This window comes from Bos mutus, chromosome 3, assembly GCF_027580195.1.
Source record: "Bos mutus isolate GX-2022 chromosome 3, NWIPB_WYAK_1.1, whole genome shotgun sequence".
NCBI lineage: Eukaryota > Metazoa > Chordata > Mammalia > Artiodactyla > Bovidae > Bos > Bos mutus.
Window position 1 is genome coordinate 104671459 of NC_091619.1, and position 22594 is coordinate 104694052.

General features: G+C 49.7%; 1 protein-coding gene across 7 annotated transcripts in view; it reads right to left on the minus strand.

Moving 5' to 3' along the window:
- The window catches only part of MACF1 (microtubule actin crosslinking factor 1), a 337029-nt gene extending 316368 nt beyond the window's left edge, over nucleotides 1-20661 (minus strand). For 6 of the 7 annotated variants that reach the window (XM_070368375.1, XM_070368374.1, XM_070368377.1 and 3 more), the window contains exon 1: nucleotides 20427-20661. In XM_070368375.1, the coding sequence (XP_070224476.1) occupies nucleotides 20427-20646 (220 nt within the window). In that variant the 5' untranslated portion in view covers nucleotides 20647-20661. Of the gene's footprint in view, nucleotides 1-5815; nucleotides 6126-20426 lie in introns of those variants that run through there. The other variant, XM_070368372.1, reaches the window with a different exon arrangement.
- Nucleotides 20662-22594: the final 1933 nt, after the last annotated feature.

The window sequence follows — 22594 nt, forward strand, 5'->3', positions numbered from 1 at the left end:
AAAAAGTAGGAATAAACATTCTTAGATACTGCAAACACACCAAGCCAATGGGTCTGAAAGAGTTCCTCCAGGCCTGGAAATTAGTAAATGCCCCTGACAGAAGCAAGAGAACAGAGGCTTAAACTCCAGCCAAGACCATGAGGAGCAAAGGCAGGAGCTTTAGCACTCCACACACCTAGTCGCAACGTGGCTCAACATATAATTGTCAGAAGCTGAAAGTGCCAACCTTATTTAGTAAAAGGAATGCCTGGGCGTTTTCAGGATCATTGAGAAAACACTACCAACTCATTGTGCAACCCGTAATTGTTCACTTGTGATTTGATCCTCTTCCCAGATGTGCACTCTGAAGTATTCTCTATACAATGATCTTGAAAACCTGAAATTGGCACTGAAAAGTACCAGGACAATTAGGCCTCAGCTGATGTATTTCCCTGGCGTGGATGATGTCACCTGCCAAGCAAGTCCAAGACAGTAAGCAAGCAAGCAAGCAGTAGCTCTCATAAGCACTGTTAGCACACGCACACATTTATGATTTCAACAGCATGAATGTGGCCAAACCTTGTGATTTCCCAGCAGACGGACTTGACTCACTTTCTGAATTAACAGTGTCCATGACCAGAAGTAGCAATTACTCTATTGTTCTGTCTAGAAGCTATCCACTCCAATTCATGGGCTGTGTTCTAAAAAGGAACTTAAAAACCAAGTGTACATTTAACTAAGAGATTGCTTCACAGTGTCACTTAGATAAACAATACCAAATCCTAAGCTTGTATTTTCCAACCACCGTGTTAACAAAACTTTATCACTTTGCACTACATTGTTTTAGTGATTTATATACCATGACACCTCTCCCATAATGAGAGAAAGATAAATCCTTCACAGCTCAGAGATCTGGAAATGCAGGCCACATAAAGTGTGTGACAGTCATTCAGGGGCTAAAAACTGATAACAAAAATGATATTAACAATGACAGTTGATCACTCTGAGAGACATACTGTACATAGAGGCAAAACTAGTCCATGATGTTACAAGTTAGGATAGTGGGGGCAGGGGAGTGACTGGAAGAGAGTACAGGGAGGTTGTGGATGCTGATCATTTTTTGTTGATGTGAATGATGGTATACATGATTTATGTTTGTGAAAATATTTTTCTGTATGTATACTTTGATAAAAATCTAACTGAAAAAAAAAAAACAATGATAGTAACGACTATTTTCACAATTAACTCACTTCAACCAAGTCACTGCTCTGATTTTTAATTTCCTTCTGCGTAGAAGGAGGAAAGAATGGAAGAATTTCCTTCCTTTCCATACAGCATGGAACTTTCATCTAGAAGCCTGGATCCTCTCACTGAACTTGCTCAAAGTCTCTTAGTTGTGTCCGACTCTTTGCAACCCCACTGACTACAATCTGCCAGATTCCTCTGTTCATGGAATTCTCCAGGCAAGAAAACTGGAGTGGGTAGCCATTCCCTTCTCCAGGGGATCTTCTTGACCCAGGGATGGAACCTGCGTCTCCTGCATTGCAGGCAGATTCTCTACCATCTGAGCCACCAGGATCCTCTGACTACTGGACAATAATTTAACTCTGTATTACTAAATTTGCCCACGTGTATAATACTTTCCTTACAGGATATTATGGAGATCAAATAAGGTAATGAATATGAGGCCGCTCTGTAAAATACAAAGTACTATATATATGAAGGTTTTACTAAACATTAATGGCCTAATATGTGTCAATAGCTCATTTATATTCTTATGAATCCCAAGGAGTTAGTATTACCATCCCCATTTTAACAGATGAGAAACGCAAAGCTCAGAGGTTAAGCAACTTGTCCATGGTCACACAGTGTAGGTAAAGGGCAAAACTAGGACTGAAGAATACAAAGCCTTGCTCGATTTGTTAAACAGTATGCCGACCCTGCACTCCTAACTCTCTGTGCACTAAGTTTTATAAGTTCTTTTCTGTGGTATGATTAAAAAAAAAAGCAGTCCTAACTAGCTTCACATACCCCTGGCACCTAGTGAGAACTCGGAAGTTTTTATGTACCAAATAATCCATGTTACCAATGTTGAAATGTAACGTTCTTTTTTATTTCTAGTCCAGCCTAGCATGTAAAGGCTCTTCAGTCTTTAGGGCTTTGTGAAAACATAGTCTAATTCCTCCTTACATATTACCCTTTTTGTTTAACCACTCACCTCAAATCCAGAGTGTGTCTGTTTCTAAGAGAAAGTGAAAAGTGAAGTCGCTCAGTCCTGTCCGACTCTTGTGACCCCATGGACTGTAGCCTACCAGGCTTCTCCGTCCATGGGATTTTCCAGGCAAGAGTACTGGAATGGGTTGCCATTTCCTTCTCTAGGAGATCTTACCGACTCAGGATTGAACCTGGGTCTCCAGCATTGTAGGCAGACACTTTACCGTCTGAGCCACCAAGGAAGTAAACCTCCTCTCTAAAAGCTAAAACTCTGTCCATACGTGACCAAGGATAGAGTTTGTCTCTACGCTAGGAAAAGAATCAGCTTCCGGTTCTCCTACCTCTCTGACTGTTACTTCTTAGCTCCCATTGGTGTTCATAAGGACCTCAATGTACATGTGACCAGTCCATATCATCATCTGGATGAAACATTTCTCTCTTGTTTTGATATTTACCAAGCAACCATCTGATTATGAGCTTCACAAGCACTTTGGTATAAGGAAAAGTGTATTCCAGGCAGCAGTAAGAATTTCCAATCACTGGACAGGTATGTTCTCTATTATGAAGCAATAAAATTGGCCTACAAACGGTTGCTTTTTTTTAACTTTCAATGACTGACTCCCCCAATGCCCATGGAATGAAGCCACAAAAGAATCTTTATATGCTGGACTCTTGAGTTCTTTACAGTATCACCTGCTCCCACAAAACTCTAGCCCTTCGGTCACACTCAACTACTCCCATTTCTCAAACCTCTCCGTTCAGTTCATACCTTCACGCCTTTGCATGTGTTACTTCCTCTGCCTTCTCCCGTACCTATGTTCCTCCATCAGACTAAACCCCATTTATCCTAAAGGCTCACTCAAATGTCACCGCTTTTCTCAGACCTCCCAGAGAACCGCAAGGGGAGATACTCATCTCTCCTCTGCTTCTGCAGTACTTTACCCACACGTCTGTTCCAGCACTGATCATAGGATCACAATGATCTGCTTGCATGTATGTTTCCCTTGCTAGATACGAATGACCAAGGGCAGGAACCAGATTTCATTCAAAATTCTGGCATCTCCATGGCTAATACTATGTTACCTTTAAAAGATATTTAATAATTGTTCGTTGGAGGATCAGAAGAATGAAGAACCTACCCTGATTCTGTCAGGTTGCTGCCCACTGTAAAATGTTAGGATCCAAAGTTTAGGTACTAAACTAAACTTAGTTCCTCCTGTTTGCTGGCCAGTGAAGGTCTGTAAGAGCCTTTGGGATATTTAGGAAATGAGAGAGTGTTTATGTCCAGGCTGCATCCAATCCTGCCAAAACCATGCTCACTACCAACACACAGGCAAATGGTTGCCAGGCACAATTCTGGAAAATCCATGCTTGACAACCAACCCTAATACAGCTGCAATACATACTGCCCTACTCCCCTCAGGCTGCAAATGCATAGCTTCCCTTCTCATCTTTGCCCCTTCTGGGACAGTTTATGCAATTGAAAACTTTAGCTCTCCTGAATACGAATATCCTGTTTCATTTGTAGAGTGAGGTGACTACAAATTAATAGAAGCAGAGAGATCCAAGTCATTTAAGGGTCAAACAATGAGTGTCTAGGATCCCCATCATCATCAACGTCTCTTTCCCCAACTGTCTCCAAAAGAATGTTTGGCTTTAACCTCACCAACTACCTCCCCTGCTCACTCTACTGATTCCAGCTTAGGCAAACAGTTCTCTATAAGGTAATAAGGGGATTTATAAGTCTGGAAAATGCAGGAATTCCACACCGCAAAGTAACAAAGGTTCGGATGCTAATCCACCCTGACTTCCCAGTGAGAATGGTGCAGAGAAGGGAGAGAAATTCTTTGGCACTTAAGCATAAAGCAGACTGCACAACAGTCTCATATAGCTCAAGTTAATTGACTCTGGCCCACCATTTTTGACTCATTCTTCCGCTCAAAAAAAGAGATCTGTGTCTGGGAAGGATCAAATTCCTATACACCTGATCAAAGTCCTTCAGAGGAAGGCCAAACTGAGCGAACAGCTAAAAGGACTGGACACAGGAGCCTCTCCTGGAACAAGCCCTACTTCCCTTCTTTCCTAGTTTCACCTGCCAGCAATCGCACTTCCTTTCAGCTGGAGGCCACCAGCAAGATGATCCAATGAAGTACTGGGATTTCTTCATCTATTTTTGTTTTAATTCTGCTGGTTTTTAAAGCTACAGCAGCCAGAGACAGGCCCAGAGGGGCACAAGAGTTGCCCAAAATCCTGCAAAAGAAACTTAATGAAACCATCCACTTAGCATTTTTTTTTTTAATGAAGTGCAGCAGCACAATCTAATCCCTTTGTGCACTGAAATGAACCACATTTCTTAAAAGAAAGACCACAAGGGGGTTGACAGAAAACTTGCTGCAGGCAGGAAAACCTGGACAGCTTACAGGAGCTGATGCAGAAGGGAACAAGTAGAACTCCTAAGCAGGTCCATTTCAGCATTTTACCTCTCTCTCTCTCTCTGCTGCATTCCCAAGCAGAGCTCTAATGGCACAGTGGGGTGGGGGGGCGGGGGGGCAGTGGCGGTGGATGGAGCGTTTTACAGCTTCTTCATTAGTTTCCCTTCACTGAGTAGCTGCCATAAACAAGTATGCTGGACTCGGTCAAAAGGGCTGAAGTTTCCTCTCCTTCAGATGAAAAGAAACTAAAAGCCCAGTCACAAGGGCCCCAGCTGAATAAAATAGGAGAAAGTGCTGCCTATGTAGTTTCTGGGGAAATCTCCATGTCTGTGGCAAGCACAACCGCCACACAAAGCAAAATCCCAAAACTAGATGTTAAAGATCAAAGCATGGGCCTACCGAGGCCACGCATCCCTGCTTCCACTTAAGGGGCACCTCCAGCAGTTAGGCAAACGCGGTCCACCAGCCTCGGGGCCTGTCAAAACTTTCTCTGCAGACACCCAGGCTTTGGACAAGGCATTAACTTGCAGAACTGCTTAGCAAGAGAGCTTCCGGGGGTTGGAAATCCGAGCTCCCAAGACAAATCTTTAGGGGGGGTGGGGAGGACCGAGAGCAGTAGACCCCTGCCTCGATCAGGCTGGAAGCCCAGGGGCTGGGGGTGGGAGGCGGCCTCGTCACCAAACCTGCACGCTCACCGACCCCGCCCGATGCTCACCCGCTGCCCCCCACCCCGACCCCCAAGGAACCAAGGTGATTCACAACCTCCGCTGCCACGCGACTGATCGGAGGCCGAAGGAGACAAAAGGGGGCGAGGGACCCCGGCGGGCACGAGGAGGTCCGAGCCTCTCCAGGAACGGGTGGCTTCTCCCGCCTCGGCTCCTCCTCCTCCTCCTCCTCCTCCCCGCACTCCCCACCGCGTTTGGTCTCCGAAGCGGCGCCTGGCCTCGCCTCCTTCTAGCGGAGGCCAGATAACAGGGCACATAATGTAACTAGTGCTGTGAAGGCGCCGTCCCAGGTGGGAGAGGGCTCGGAGGCTCATCTCAACTCTAGAAACGAGCCGGCTTCGGCCCACGGCCGCTCCGGCCCGGCCCCAGCGCGGGTGGGCGCCACCCCGCCCGCCGCCCCACCTGCCGCGGGCCCCGGCTCCAGCCTGTCCCCGGCCGGGGCCGCCCGCCCGCCCGCCGCCGCACCTTTGTAGCGCTCCAGCACATCCTCGTACGCCTGCACGAACTCCTTCTCCTGGTTGCGGTTGGCCGGCTGCTGACCCGGCACGTAGCCGGCCATGGCCGCCCGCGCCGCGCTCTCCCGGGGCCCCGGCGGGCGCCGCTTCCAGGCCGGCGCGCTGAGGCGGCCGCCCCAGCCTCGACCCCTTTGTGCGGCCCGAGGGCGACGGTGGTGGCGCTGCCCCCGGCTCTCGGTTCTCCGCTCCGCGCCCGCCTCGTCCGGCCTGCCGCTCGCGCTCGGCTCCTCAGCCCGCTCGCGCTCCGCCGCCGGTCCCGCTGGCGTTTCCGCCTCCCCACCCCTCGGCTCCGCTCCTCCCTCAGCCCGCCCCGCCGCCGGCGGTGGCGGCGGCTCCTCCCGTCAGGAGCGCCAGGCCCGGCCCGCTCCCCGCCCCTCTCCCCGCCGCCTCCTCGGGCCCCGAGCGGCAGCCCCCCCGACCCCCTCCACCCCCACCCCGGGGTCTGTGGACCCCCGCGCGGCCGGGACGCGGAGGGGGCCGGAGTGGGGGGCGGGAGGCCGGCCCCCGCGGGGGCGTTCCGCCCGAGCCCCGCCGGGTGGGAGGCTCCCGGCGCGTCGGGATGAAAGGCCCGGCCGGCCGCCGCGGTGGGGAGAGCTCCGGGGCCCACTCGGCGGGGCGGGCGGGCTGCCCCACTCGGGGCGGACCCACACCCGAAGCCGGGACAAAGGAGGGAGCCCCCTGGCTGGAGAGAAGCCGAGCTGGGCCTGTGCCGCGGCTGGAGAAGGACCCAGAGACGCTGAAGGTTAGGGAGCGAGCCAAAGACCTAGATAGGTCGCAGGGCCAGACACGGTCAGGAGGAAGCTGGGGCGAGATCCAGACGGGCTGCCGGGCGAGGCCAAGGAACACTCAGACCACAAAGAATCCCAGGAACAAAGGGTTTTCCAGAAACGGAAGAAACTGAATCCCAGCACCATGAAATAAACCAGGCCAAGAACGAGGAGCCAGAGCCTGAGAAATGACAACTGAGGGAATGAAAACAGGATTCTGACTGAACCGTGGGGTGAATAAGAGGAGAGAGGGGAGATAACACATCTAGAGGGAAACGATGCAACAGGAATATTATTACACTGTGATAGCCATAGGAACAGAGGCTTAGATCAAAAGGGAGCAATGTGGGGATCTGAGGCTGAACAAGGTCTGCTATGCAACAAAAGGATTCTGGAGCCTAACTGCTCACAGAAGAAAAAGGCAAGCCACTAACTCTCTGTCATCAGGGAAAAGGGAAAGAATGAAGAAAGAGTGCTGGTGAATGTGGGTAGGAATATACTGGGGACCATTTTGAGGAGGGCATTCCCAACACCCTCTGATCCTCCATTCAGGCCCAGTGTTCATGGACTGCACTGAGGCAAGAGCAGTGAGGAACTCAGGTAAATGCAGGTGAATTTTTGCCCACATCTACACCTATCTAGCCATTATCCTTCCCAGCCTCAGCAAGTCTGTTAATTTGGGGGGTTTAGGGGGAGGGCAGCGGGAAACAGGTGGAAATGTGGTTGTGAGTTAAAAATTAGGCTCACTGATCTCATAATAACAGCGCACCAGCAAGTCAAAAAAGAATTCATGTGACACTAAGCTGACAAATTTGGGACTTGGGCTTCCATTTCGGTTCCCATTCTCCAGATTCTTAAGAGAAGCTTTTCACCCCCGGGCAAGGCCTGCATCTCTGTACGCTATGAGTAGATGATGCTTTTCACTAATAGGTGCTTGCTGGTTGTTTCCACATCATACTATGATCAGAAATTGTGTGAGCAAGTCATTAATCATGTCTTTTTCCATCAAATTTTGCTGACCTGCCCAACTTCTAGGCATAGAGATCATACAGGGAAGGGCCTGAAAGAGGACAGACAGGGAGGCGCCTTGGACAAATGCTCGTTTCCTTCCAGTTTAGTGCTCTGTGCTCAAAAAAAGCTAGTTCGCAGTTTGGCATCAACTGCTAATGAGCTCAGTTTAAGAAAAGGAAGAGAAGAAGCTTGAGGTTTATTCTTTTTAAAATAAATAAAAGGCTTTCAGTAGAAAATGCAGGATGCAGAAGTCGGTGATTGATGGCATAAGCACATTTTTCGTAAACGGCGGAGAATATAGAAATGCTAACTCCGAGGATCTTGACTGTATTCATGCTGAGTCATCTGCATTTCCTATATTATTTCATAGCAGAGGAGCTAGGAAAGCCCAGACACAAACATACAGACACACACACCTCCACCCTTGCCCCCAAACAGCATCTGCCTCCTCATTTTCAGCACAGTAAATTGGAAAGTTGCTCCATCCCTTCCTGGGGCTGCTACAAGCACACTTAGCGAGCAGGTTCCTCAAGAATTGCCAAAGGTGAGGAAAGACAAGTGCAGGAAGGGAATGAGAATCTATTCTGGGAACCAGGCTTTGTTGGAGGCCTGGGGGGTGATCCGGGGGAGAGGGCAAGGGGTTGAGATGCCATTAAGAAGCATGGTAATTAAGGAAGAAAGTTCTGGTTTGGGTTGTGGCTAGAAGGGCTTCTTGACACGATTTGCATTTAAATGCTCCCAAGAGATTTTGAAGTAATGCATTCTTCTAATGAATGGAAAAGGGGAAGTCCACATGTTTGGCTGATGTTCCCGTTTTATACAGAGAAAATTTTACAAGGATAGAGGAACAAAGCGGCTGCTGGGGGGGTGGGGGGTAATGGGAAGAATGAAGCCTAGGAAGGGGAGGTTTTTGGTTTTTTCCAAGCAACCGTCTAAATTTATAGCCAGACCACACAATTGGGACAACTCTGAGGCTCTCGCCTTTTGGTCTATGATTTTCCTTTGCTCCAATAGTGAGACTGCTGTTGCATTTCCAAAGAGGCTGCCATGGGGAGGCTGAAGGAGACAAGGTGTACTCCGAAGGGCATCTAGTGGTGGGAAGGGGTAATGCAAGTAAATAAAGCCCTATTTTTCTCTGCGTGTCCTCTCCTTCTTAAAAGCCTCACCAGGTGCCTCTCTCCCTAAGGCTCAACTTCTTTCACCACCTCCTATGGGTTCTCTTGCCTCAAGGCCTTACCACGTGCTTTTCTCCCAGGCCAGAACCCTCCACTGCTCTCTTTATCCTGGCTCACTCCTGCTCAGGCCTCTGCTGAAAATCCCACAGGGAAGCCAGCCTTCATCTCTCGGATTAGTAGGCCCTCCTGCCTCTCTACTCCCCGTAGGTAATAACCATCACACTGAAGTTACAGGTTCAGTGTCTTCCTTCCTTACTAAGTCACTAGCTCCCTGAGGGCTGTTGTTTGTGTGTCTTGTTCACCACGGGGTCATTAGCTTTTAGCAAATGACCTGGCCTAGAGGGCACTGATTAAATATTTGTTTTAACTTTTGATTAAATGCATGAATGACTGAACCAGATGATCCTAAAATACTCAGCTGCCTGTGGCTTCTGACTCCCTAGAAGGCAAGGGTATTTAAGAAAGTATGCTTCTCTCACAGCTTCCCTTATCTCTGCCCGGAATTCAAAGTCTTCCATATTTTGACATCTACTTTCCTTTACAGTCTGATTTCCCTTATCCCTAACAATCAAACTCAGAACCTTCACCTGGAATGTCCTCCACCCCAATTCCATCTAATGATCCCCTGCGCATCTTGTAAAAGCTCACCTGAAAACGACCTGAGGTTATTTTTTAGTCAATTCAGATAGAAGAGGCTCTTCTCAAAATCCCAACCACAAACCAATTCTTTCCCCATTCCTGGGGCAACCACATATACTGTGCATATCTATCTACATCACTGCCTCCTAGTGCCCTGGTTCACAAGTTCTTTGAGGCAGAAGAATTGATTTCACTTTCTTCGTCACACGGCCGAACACAATGCTTTGCACCTAGTGGGTGCTCAGTAAATATTTGCTGAAGGCATGCGTGCCTTGTTGAAATCACACAGAGGTGGGGGCTGTGAACTAGATCTGCGATTCAAGACAACTGAGTCCAATTCAGTGTCCACTCAGTGGCCGAGAGCTGAGGGCAGGTTGTGCAGAGAGAGGAAAGAGGGAAGTGCAAATCATTTCTCCTGCTGGTGCTCCTCCAGCCTTTGGAAAGCTTACTCCTAGCACTTCTTCAGTTTGGCTCATGATACATTATTTTACATGTGTTAATTGCTGCTTTATAAATAAATTACTTGCTAATAGGGAGGGTGGGTGTGTGTGTGTGTGTGTGTTTTCTCTGATCCTCTTTGCAAAGGTACACTGTCTCCTGTGCCCTAACAGTAGCAGGAGCCAGCCAACCAGACAGACAGACACTACAGGGGCTATCCATTGGTCAACTCTTGGAAGAAAATCTAGTTCTAGGCTTAGAAGACCTACCTCCAGGCCCAGCCCCACCATCCTTTTTAGACATTAGCTTTAGCTAGTCCCAGCCAAAGCTCCTTTTCAGCCCAGCCCCTGGAAACCCTTGCTAAACTTTGCCTAAAGTTCCCAAATCTGCTTCTGGGGTAGGAATTTGCCCACTATCATGCTGCCCTCTTCCTTTCAGAAAGTACAACACCACTAATTTATGAGGCCTGGATGGTGCCAGCCACCCAGAAAGACAAGATCCCAGCCACCCAGCAGCCCATCACCCTGTCACCATAGCAACCCTCAAAATGGTTACTCAGCCATCTGGGTTACCATAGCAACTAGCCAAGTCTCTCTACCTCAGCCTCTCCCTGGGCCTTCTCCTCTGGCTTATCAGAGCCAATGCCAAAGACTCTTCAATCCTTACTGGAGGAAATGAGCAGAAGCTGGACCCCTGATAGGCAGTTGTCTCAAAGGGGCGTGGAATAACTTGCCCACCCCGGGCTTCCTGAGGCTCCTTGGAGATAATGGGTGTTAAGACATTCCGTGAACCTTGAAGTGGCACACAGATGTTAGCTATTATTAAACTACTGTTCCTTGTAATGGGGGAGGCAGTGGGTTACCCTAGGCAGAGCTAGTGCCATTCCCAGCTTGGTCCCTCACTGGCTGGGAGGCCTTGAGCAAGTTACCCAACTCTCTGGGTTTGTTTCCTCTATTGCAGCACGTCTGCCTCCTCAAGTTATTTCAAGGATTAGGTCAAACAAAGCATAGAAGAACCTAAGCACAAAGCTTAGCACTTGAAACATATCAGTAGAAGCTGGAAAGGTACTGGCCCCTCTCCGATCTCCCAGTCTCTGTGAATATGTTTTATTTTCTTTTTTAAAGGAATCTAGGCCGACATGAGCCCCGTGTACTGGACCACACCCAATCTCCCTTCCTGCTCTGGGTCAGGAGGGGCCTCATCCGGCGGGGTGGGGGGCCTCTGAAGTTCCTACCAAATAGGGCCACAGGCAGTCTGGACCCCTTGGGGAATTGGGAGGCTCCCCAAATTAGGAGGTGTGGCTTGTAACCTATAAAGCTCCCCTCCACTTGAAACATCTCCCCAGCTTATACTACCTCAGGTTTAGAGAGCAGGGGCTACTCCTGCGGAAGATCGGAGTCACATGGAACAATTCAGCAGTGACAGCATAGACCTGGGGCTGAGTTACATAGATACGCACATAAACAGAATTCCTCCCCTCTAGGGCTTCCCGGGTGGCTCAGTGGGTAAAGAACCTGCCTGCAATGCAGGAGACGCCAGAGATATAGGTTCGATTCCTGGGTTGGGAAGATCTGGAGGAGGGCACAGCAATCCACTCCAGTATTCTTGCCTGGAGAATCCCATGGACAGAGGAGCCTGGCAGGCCACAGTCCATTAGGTAGCAAAGAGTCGGACAGGACTGAAGCGACAGAATACAAGACGGCACGTGGTTTTAAAAGATTTCACTCCTTTAGCATCTCAACTTTAGTTTCTCAAGACCAAACCCTCCAAAATCTATTTTGGGGGTACTTTCCTCAAGTACATTGGCAGGGTGCTGATTCAAACCCAGGGTCTGCGGATTTGAAGTATTTTAGGCAAACCAGACAGACACCACCCTCAGAAATCAAGATTTCACAGAACCAGGTGCACTCCAGCCTAGCTCTGTGCGTCTGGGAAGCAGGGCATGGACCTCAAGCCGGGAGGAACTGAGGATCAGACGAGCGACGCTGACACACCCCTGGGCCAGGAGTCAAAAATCCCTCCTCGCCCTTCTGTGAAATGGTTCCGTGGAACTTGGCCAGACTTCAGACAGAACTACTGAGCAACTAAACTGATATACTTCCTACGGGGGGAAAGGCAAGGGAATAGTTAAGAAGTGTGGGAGATGTTATCGTCTAGTCACGAAGTTGTGTCCAACTCTTTTGCCAACCCCATGGACTGTAGCTCCTCTGTCCATGGGATTTCCCAGGCCAGAATACTGGAGTGGGTTGCCATTTCCTACATCAGGGGATCTTCCCGACCCAGGGATCAAACCCATGTCTCCTGCATTGGCAGGCAGAGTCTTTACCACTGAGCCACTACCTGTGGGAGCTGAAAGTATGTGATTTCTGGAATGTACATCTATGTAACTGGGGAAGCAGAATTGGGAGATGTTATGAACTGAGATTGGCCATGAATTGATAATTCTTGAATCTGGGTAATGGGAGACTATTGTATTCTCAGAGCTTTATAGTATATGTTTGAAGTGTTCTGCAGAAGGCAGGGGATTTGGAGTTAGGCCAACCTGAACGCCGGCAATAAGCATCTCCAAAGGGCACGTGCCCATGTTATGTTTCAGGGATGCTGTGCAGGTTCAGTACTGCATCCCAGTTCCACTATCGGCCAACTGTATGAGCTCAAACAAGTTCCTCAACCTCCTCTTCTGTAAAAAGGGAGAATAGCAACAACTTTCCAAGGTTCCATAAGGATTAAACAATACATGTTCATGCCTGGCACATGTTTCAAACTCAAAACACAGTTGCTTTTCCCGCTACTGTTTACTAGGGGATCCCAGCTGGCATCAGCTCTCAGGAGCTCCTGGACTGAGTCCAGAGTTCAACTCCCCAAACCACCCTGTGGATTCCTTCATCCTAACTCCCATCAACTATTCTCTCTTCACCTCCCTTTCATCCTTTCTATGAGGCCAAAGAAAGGAGAGCAAGAACAGAACCAAGCAACAGGGACATACCCTCTCTCTTCAGGTTGTCCCGACAAATTCCTATCTCTTTTCCAAGTCGCAGATCAAATGCCATCATTGCTCTAAGCTGGGAGGCAGGGCAGAAGTAGGAGGAAGCCCGTCCCTCTCAGAACAGCCTCACAATTCTGGGCAGCATGGTGCACAGTTCATGCTGCATCCTAGCTGCCTTCACAGGCTGGAACTGGGTTCTAAAGCCCACTCTGAGTCTAGCACACAGCAGTCCTGGGTGAGGGTGTGTGCTTTCAGTCATGTCCAACCCTTTGTGACCCATTGGACTGTAGCCCACCAGGCTCCTCTGTCCATGGGATTCTCCGGGCAAGAATACTGGAGTGGGTTGCCATGCCCTCCTCCAGGGATCTTCCCTACCTCAGAATTGAACCCATATCTCTTATGTCTCCTGCATTGGCAGGCAGGTTCTTCACCACTAGCCCCACCTAGGAAGCCCACACAGCAGCCCTAGGAATATGGTTAAATGAACAATGAATGAGCAAAGGGATGAATCAACAAATCATAAATCAGTGCACAAGTGCACGAATGAATGATACTGATGAGAATAGCTAACGTGTATCAAGTCTGACTGCACAGCAGGCACGGCCAAGTCCCTCACCTCCATTATCTCAGTTAATCCACCTGCGAGACCTGGCAGTGGCATTTTTGTGCCCTCGTTTTAACTGTGAGAAAGTGAGGCTCGGTGAAGTTAGTAACTACTCAGGTCACCCACCTGATGAAGTGATGGACCCGGGACTCCAGCCAACTCCCAAAGCCATTCCTTGGAGTGAATGAATGGAAATTTAGGAAAAGAGAAAAGGAAGATGGAATGAGAAGGGAAGAGGATGCCTAGAGATACACCCAGTGAGGCTCCAGGCAGAAACCTCCCCTTGACCCAAAGGCAAAAGCCTGGTACCTTCTGGGGTAGGGGTGGGACATAGCTGAGGACAGATATGTCAGCCCATAATCACCCCTCAGGTTACAGGGCCTTCCAGACCATCTCTGCAGCAGCATCCTAAGTCTGGGCGGAGATTACAGCCAGGAGTACCAGCTCTGCTCCTGCAGGGAAGCCAAGGCACAGCCAGGAAGCTGGCCAGCTTCTACCTGACAGGTGGCAACAGGCAGCCCCAGGGCCAAATCACGGCAGGTCCTAGCCACAGCAACCGGCCAGGCTTGAGACAGCAAGATGGTGATGATAGATTCTTAACATTCACACCAGGTGTGTTCACAGACCTTTCCCCAGGGGAAGGACCACTGGAATAAAAGACAAGTGCAGCCCCTGACCCTGCTGTACTGTCAGCCCCTCTGGAGGCATCAAAACCCCTGGGGCTGAGAAATGGCAGCCTTCCACAGCCCCCCAAGTTAACCGATCCTTCCTCCGCATTCCTAACCTCGGTTCTAGGCTGCTCTCAGAATAGAAAGGGCGTGAGTCAGACTGCCACTCCAAACCTGCCTCTGTGTCACCTGGGAAGCCACTCAAAAAGCATGATGGGAATTCAGCAACATAAAGATGGCACCTCACAATGTGACAACCACCTTCCCTGACCAGCTGGGGGTCCCACAGGGACCCTGAGCCTCAGAGAAAGGACAGCTTGGCTGTCTTTTCTGCTGCTTGCACAGAATTCTGCCCACGTGGTCGCTTTCCATCCCTGCAGCTAATGTGACCCAGATTCACTTTCAAAGAGCTGGAGCTGAGCCGGTGGTGTGTAGCTACAATTCATTCTGCCCCACTTTCAGGGACTCTCTCCTGTTCATCTCTCCTGCTACTGAAACGGAGCTCCAGGACAGGGCCTGGGACTCTGAGGATACTGCCAGTAAGAAGCAGAGGAGCCGGAGAGGAGGAGGAGGCTCCTTGGGCTCGGGAGGAGGGATTCCCAGTGGAATTTTTAGGCATCCATCCTCCCCACCCCCGCATCCCATTCTTCCCATCATGGCTTGGCCAGAAACACAGACACACACACACGCGCACACACACTTCCATCTGCTCTTTGACAAAGCCCTGGAGTGAACAAAAAAAGGTACAAGACTAAGAGACTGGGGCCTCTTCCTTGCTCACCTAGGAAACTGCTGGCCTCCTGGGGTCCCTCCCCACTGTCTCCTCTAGCTGTCCAGGGAGAAGCAAGGAATGACACACCAGGTGCAGTATCAGACATGTTAACCCATGTTTGTCTGGCATGTTTTGACTCTCATCCAATGATCATTCAAATCAGATGTCATCACCTCCCTTGTACAGATAAGGAAATTGAAGCCCAAAGAAATAAAATCATTCGCTCGGGTTTTCTGACTCCAGATTCACTTGTCTCCACAGTGCCCGGCACACAGCTGGGGCTAAACCCACTTTTTTAACCGAATGAATGAATGACCAAGCCAACAGGAACCATCTGAGAGCTTCCATCCTGGAGGAGAGACACACGGGCACAAAGAAGCAAGCTTCTTGCCCTGACCAGGCAAGCGCTCTCGAGGCTGTCTCCCCAGGGGTGAGCCCTTGAATCACTCCAGTAGCTGAGCTTAGGCTCAAAGGCAGGAGCAAACCCCAGCATCAAGTTGAATTTCACAGCCCTCACAGAGCCATTAGCTTCCAGAGCCCACATTCTCAGAGTGAGATCTTGGGGCAAAACCAGGAAGGGTGAGATGGGCCTCCTGACTACAGTGAGCTCTAGATCTGGTGAGGGAAACACACCTGGAAACAATGAGCTTTAACAGAAGGCCAGTTGAAACAAGGCTTAGAGACACAATTGCTGTCTGACTGGTGGAGAAATCAGGGAAGGCTTCTTGGGGGAGACCACCTTGGAACAGATGCTGGGGATGATGATTTCACAAGCACCTGCTGAAGGGCTCCCAGGAACAAATCCTACAGATGCTTTCTACTGGCTCATGGGAGGCCATGCCTCAGCCCTGAGTCCCTGCGCTCCCCCTTTTCACAATGCATGTGTGCATGTTCAGTTGCTCATTCATGTCCGATTCTTCGCAACCCCATGGACTGTAGCCCTCCAGGATCCTCTGACCATGGAATTTCCCAGGCAACAATACTGGAGTGGGTTTCCATTTCCTACTTCAGGGGATCTTCCGGATCCAGGGATGGAATCCCCATCTCTTGCGTTTTCTACATTGGCAGGCAATTCTCTTCCACTGCGCCACCTAGGAAGCCCTATTTCACAACACATACAGGAAAGTAATTATTTTTTCCCTTCTGGCCTCTGAACTAGTTCCATGAAGAAGTGATTCCATTTTCAGTCTCTTTAAGTATCAATGCCAAGAACAGGGAGAGTCCTGAATATATGACGTTACATGGTTGAATTCCTGATTGGCAGGTAGATGAGGAATCCCTCCTGCCCCCAGCCCAGCCCCTAGCCCAAACAGGGTCCCTTCTATCAGACACTTTACTGCCATCTGCAGGAAACTTGCCACAATAAAATACAAATTTACAATAACAAAAGCTGAATGGCGCCCCCTAGAGTCGTGCGGTGTCCAGCCATGTGACTAGGGTCCTACACTGGTTTTTTCTCCCCCAGGCTTCACAAGCCCCGAGGGATACAACTTTCACTCCTCTGCCCTCTTCTAGCCTGTGGGGTTGGGCTCCTTGCCCAAGTACCCTCCCCAGATCCCCCCTTCCACGTGGCCCTGCCCACCCTTCACCAATGAATAAGGGTATTTCTATTGCTGTTCAATAACAGAGAGCTAAAGGCTCCGAAGAGGCAAACTCCACTAGATCTTCGTCTTTGCTTTTTTCTATAGCTCAGGATTGTGAAGCCTCTCCCAGAGGTGACCAGAATGACTCTCTGGTGAGTCTGGAGGCCCAGTCAGCTATTTAGATTGTAGCCAGCAGAAAAATCCAGCTGGCCTGGTTGTCAGGTATTGCCTAAGGGAATGGAAACAGCAATGTACCTGGAGTTAGACGATCTGGGTCTACTGGTCCTGTGTGACTCCAGGCAAGTCCCTTAAATCCTCTGGACCTCAGACTCTAACACGGGTCCCACCTAACGTGCTGTTATCATGAAATCTCTATGATCAACAGAAACAAGGTTTTCTTGTTAACGACTAATGTTCCACTTTGGTGTGGCTGGGCTTAAGGAGTTGAGAATAGGTAGGTATTTCTCTCTAGCAAGGTAGAGAGAAAGAAAAAAATGGAGGGAAAGGATGAGGACGGGGAGAATTGGTTATAGCATGTGTGGGGCCCCTAGAACCTGTTCTGATTTTGTAGACTTGAAATCAGCAGTTTTGTCAGCCCAACATGCCTCTCCATCTGACATGTGTCATCATCAGGGGTCCCCCATTCACCTCTCCAGCATGAGGGAGGCCCTGAGACCCGTGCAGCGCGCCGAGTAGGCCAGGCACCGGGGCAGTCTGTATATTTGGTGAGACTGACTCTGACACCCCTACTTTGCTTCAGAACCCAGGCCCACAGGGAGGAGAAAATTACACAGGCCTCAGCTGGCTTCCAGGATAAGATTGACTTCATTTCCTCCCCGAATGTAAGTTCTAACTTCAGAGAGCTTCAGAGCACACAGGGTCTCCCAAACGTGCCCTTCCCACCCTCACAGGAAGCAACTGCCGGAGAAGGAAGGCTGCCTTCTTAATTACTCTGGTAGAACCCCCACCAGGCTCTGAAATCACAGGAAGATTTCAGCGGGGGCCCTGAAGTAGCAGTCCCGCCTCTCCTCCGCTGCCTCGCCTCTCTCCTGCTAACGAAACACGCCCAACTGCAGCACACAAGTTATTTTTAACCACGGCACAGTCTCCCCATTTTCAGCCTCACTGGCCCAGCCCCCTCCCCAAGACAGTCACATGGCAATGTCAGGATGTAAAGAAGATCAGTCCCAGTGCCCGAAACAGCACAGGGCCTGCCTGTCCCATGGTTCAGTGGACCCAGCAGCACCCTCAGGGATTGAGCCCCCTTGAGTCCATTTCTGTTCTAGACTCAGAATGCTAAACAGCAGGCAAATCATCCCTTGGGGCTCTTCAGAGAAGCCTGGGAGGGGAATTCATCACAAAGGAATCTATAAGTACAATCATCCCTCAGTGTGTGCAAGGGATTGGTTCCAGAACGCCAGGAGGTACCAAAACCCACAGATGCCCAAGTCCCTTATAGATCAGTTGATACGATACAGTTGACCCCCCATATCCGCGGGCTCCACATCTGTGCACATGGGCGATAGAGCATGGGGCTAGAGGGTGTGAGGAAGGGAGAAAAAGGCCTCTGCCCTGCTGCCTTCAGAGGAATGAGGGGTTTGAGCGTTCAGAGGCCCCTCGATGAGGGCCCTTCAAGGCTAGAAACAAATAAACCCCTCCTGCATCACAGGGACAGCTCTGAAACTTCACTGACTGATGCCATTGTCCCAGAGGTCTTGAGAAGGACCAAGGAGTCCTTCCTTCAAGGGCTTCCTACTGCCCACAGTCAAAGTCATTCAGTCGTGTCTGACTCTCTGCGACCCCATGGACTGTACAATCCATGGAATTCTCCAGGCCAGAATACTGGAGTGGGTAGCCTTTCCCTTCTCCAGGAGATCTTCCCAACCCAGGGGTCAAACCCAGGTCTCCCACACTGCAGGTGGATTCTTTACCAGCTGAGCCACAAAGGAAGTCCACAAAAGGGGTTCAAACTCTCCAGCTTGTCTTCCAGTTCTCCTCTCTTGAGGCTCAACTCCTCTCAAATCCCATCCTGATTACTTGAGCCCACATAGCCCTCTCCCTGTCGAGCTTTCCATTACAACCCACTGCCTGTTCCTGGATCACAATCTGTCACATATTATCCTCTCAACACTCCTTGCCTTCATTCATTCATTCAATACTGGTTGATCTCCAATATGCACAAGGCTCTGTGCAAGGAGCTGGGGGTAAAACCATCAAGAAAAAAAAAATCAATGAGACAAGGTCTGGAATTGTTCACAGTTCTAAGGGAGTGATGGGCACCCCATGGGATAACTGCTCTACTGTACCAGGGAACACAGAGGAGAGAAAAGCATGAATACAAGAGCGGAGGAGGGAACTCTGGATACCTCTGGGGCAACAGGGACAGAGGAGGTGGCACTTATGAGAGGAGGGGGGCTTCCACCACCTCGCAGAGAAGAAAGGTCAGGCGTGGAGGTCTGATCTGTGGGGGTCGAGGAACAGCTCCATGTGGCAGGGTACCTGGGAGTAGGGGTAATTTTTATGGGTGTCTGATATAGCCTTTATCCCACAGGGATGAAGAGCCAAAGAAGGTTGGTAAGCAGCTGAGGAACAGAATCAGGTTTGATTTTTGAACAAAATACTCTGCCAGTCATGTGGAGGAAATGGGGCAGGACTGGAAGGAGGAGAACTATCAGATGGTGTTTGGTGGTACAGGTAGAGACGATAAAGTGGAGGCGGGCAGGGTGCATTGTTTGAGGGACGCAAAAGAGGGAGCAGGACAGGCCTTGGTGATGGATTGAAAGTGGGTGATGTCACTGAATTCGCTGCAGGCACTGCTTTGTCTGTCTTTCTATCTGCACTCTGGCACCAACGCCTCCTGAGAGGCTGAGCACAACCCACGGAGGCAGCTCCGGATCCAGCCTTTGGTGGAAGCAGCAGAGAGAGCGCTTCCCCTTTACTGAGCCAAGAACCGTGCTAAGAGCTTTATATACATTTTCTCCTCTAATCCTCACAAGAGCCCTGCACAGGAAGCATCCTCAAGAGGACAAAAGTGAGGCTCTGGCAGGGGTGAGAGACTTGCCCAGAATCACACAGCTGGTTGGAGGTGGGGCCACAGTCCAGCACCTCCCCTCTCTGACTCCAACATCTGGGCTGGTGACCACTGCCCTGGCAACAGTTCTGCTGCTCAGCAAAGGGGCAGTAGCCCCAGCTTTCACTCTGCAGAAAGGGTAAACAGGAACCACATTTTTAGAAGGCAATGTGAGTGAAACTGCCTTCTCCAAGGACTTTATTCCAAGGAAGTAACTCAATGAAGTTAAATGTTTTGATTTATAAAGATGTTTAATGCAGCATTGTCTATTGAAAATGAAAGTGAAGTCGCTTAGTCGCGTCCAACTCTTAGCAACCCCATGGACTGCAGCCTACCAGGCTCCTCTGTCCATGGGATTTTCCAGGCAAGAGTACTGGAGTGGGGTGCCATTGCCTTCTCAATTGTCTATTGTGGCCCCCCCAAAGAAGAAAAATGAGTAGGATTTTTAAAATCATGAAATATTACACAGCCTTTAAAAATGGTAACTATAAAGCCTGAGATGTCATATGGAAAATCTTTTTGATGTAGGAGTGAGTAGAAAAAAATCAGATTCACTATGGCACATGAGCCATGAAGGCAACTACATGGAAAATACAACTGCATGGGGACCAAGGTAGGGAAGAAGATGAAAAAGGAAAACGGGTCTCATGTTAGCACACTGGGATTAGGAGTGGCGGACTTTCTTTCAAATTTTTCTTTAATGTCTTTTCACCATCTTTCCAGTAGTAATAACTCCAAACTGGACTCCAGCTAGCTGGCTTGTCGGAGAGCCCAGGGGAGAGCCCCTCCACCATGCCACCCCCAGCCAGGACACCCACAGCACCCAGCTCAGTCCAGGCCTCTCTTACCGGCGACTCTGACCACAGCACGCTCCGCAGGGTCCAGCACCGAGTCCTGGCTTTTCCGCTTTTTCTGCTCATGCAGTGGCAGGTTCCAGGGTAAGGTATCCCCTGGGGGACAGGGAGACAGGCTCCCTGACCGCTCACTCCTGTAAGACCGCTCACTTCGACATGACCGCTCGCTCCGGCATGACCGCTCACTGAGTGTTTCTTCATCTGAAGAAGACATGGCCCAGGCCGGGGCTGCAGCTGGAGGGCCTGCAGCCCCTGGAGAAGTGATCTGTAGGGGAGAGGAGTGCACATGAACAGACGGAAGGGGTTGCAAAATGAATGCTGGGACTCGGGAGGCAGAGGTTCTAACCCTGGTTCTGCCACTGACTTGGTCTCTTTACCTCTCTGAACCTCAATTTCCTTATCTGGAAAATGGGGATAAGTATCACGGCAAAATTAATTCATGGGGCTTGGAAGAAATCACCTGAGGTAATGTATGTGAAGGTGTCCATAAATATTAAAACACTGTAAAAGTTAACTCCTACTGGGGACATCCATAGTGGTCCAGTGGTTGATTCTGCACTTCCTTGGCAGGGGGCACAGGTTCAGTCCCTGGTGGGAACTGAGGTCCTGCACCGTGTGGCCAAACAAACGAACAAGTTAGCTCCTATTACTAGTAAGCACTATTTCTGTTACCTGGTACTTGCGAAGGATTAAGCTTACAGGTTTCATGGATACAAATATCTGGATTCAAGTTATTTGTTGTTATTCAGTCGCTAAGTCATGTCTCACTCTTTGTGACCCCGTGTACTGCAACACGCCAGGTCTCCCTGTCCCCCACTGTCTCCCGGAGTCTGCCCAAGTTCATGTCCGTTGAATCACTGAGGCCATCCAACCATCTCATCCTCTGTCACCCTCTTCTTCAGCCTTCAGTCTTTCCCAGCAAGTTCTACCACATCATTTACTAGCTGTTTGACCCTGAGGAAGTCACTTAACGTCTTTGAGCCTCGGAATCCTCATCTACAAAAGGGGGATGTAAGAGCAACTACCTCACAAGGTTGTTTGCATGGACTAAATGAGATCTTGCAGGTAAAGTGCTTAACAGAGTCCGGTATCCAATAAGCACTTCACAAACATCATCTATTATTACATTCCTGTTCTACTTAACTCCCGGGAATGTTGTAAAGATAAAACGGGGCAACAGATGGGAAGTATTTTCAAAAAGCTAAAGCATGATCTCAATGTTAGGCATGATATAAAGCATGGGTTAGAAAAGGCAGAAATTCTTGATTTCTCCTGTACTGCCTCTGGCAAATATATTTTTTAAAAGTTTAAAAAGTACTAAACTTGAAGTAAGACCGACCTAGGTGTAGTTTCTGGTTTGGCCACTTAAAATCGGTGTGATCCGAGGCAAGTCATTTCACTTCTCTGAAACTCAGCTTCCCCATCTGCAAAATGGGGGTAATATTTCAGCTTCTAAGTTGCTGTCTTAAGAACATAGCAAATGTAAAAAAACTGGCTGGTGCCATACATGGCACCCAAGGCATAGGATAAAATGTTCCTTTGCCTATTCTATTCCAAGGGGTTATTGTAGAAATAACTGGCACAGCATGGAGGTGGGGGAGGTGGTACAGAAAGTCCATTTTTCTGGTCAGCTTAGCTACAGGAGGGATCTGAGTGGAAACACAAACACTCTGAGGCCAGCTGGGCTCCACCAGCCAGACTGGGCAGGCTTCCCTCAGCCAGGTCAAGTTCACTTCCCAGAACCATCTGCTATACATGGCCCACCACCCCAAGGGCCTCATCAGAGCCCCTGTGGTACATGCCTTCAACCCCAAATCCAGTCCAAGCAAACAGCTCTCACTGGGGCTCCAGGGTCCAGGGAGGGCAGGAAACCATCGCCTTTCCCTTACGGGGAATACCAGCACAGAAGGCTGTGCTGAGACAGGGAGGTGGCCCAAATGTCTGGACACCATGGGTCTCTGGGCACAGCTCCTTCTGGATTCTGGGAATCTCAGCCTGGAGGCAGCAAGAGGCAGAAACCCCTCCTGGGTCACTGGCAGATCCCCATCATAGGCACAGAGTGAGGAGAGATAACAAAAGAAACATCAAATGGTGCAGGAGGCTTCTAGGCAGCCTCCGGCAGGCAGAAGAGCCCTGCCAGGGCACCTCCTGTGCCAGCAGCA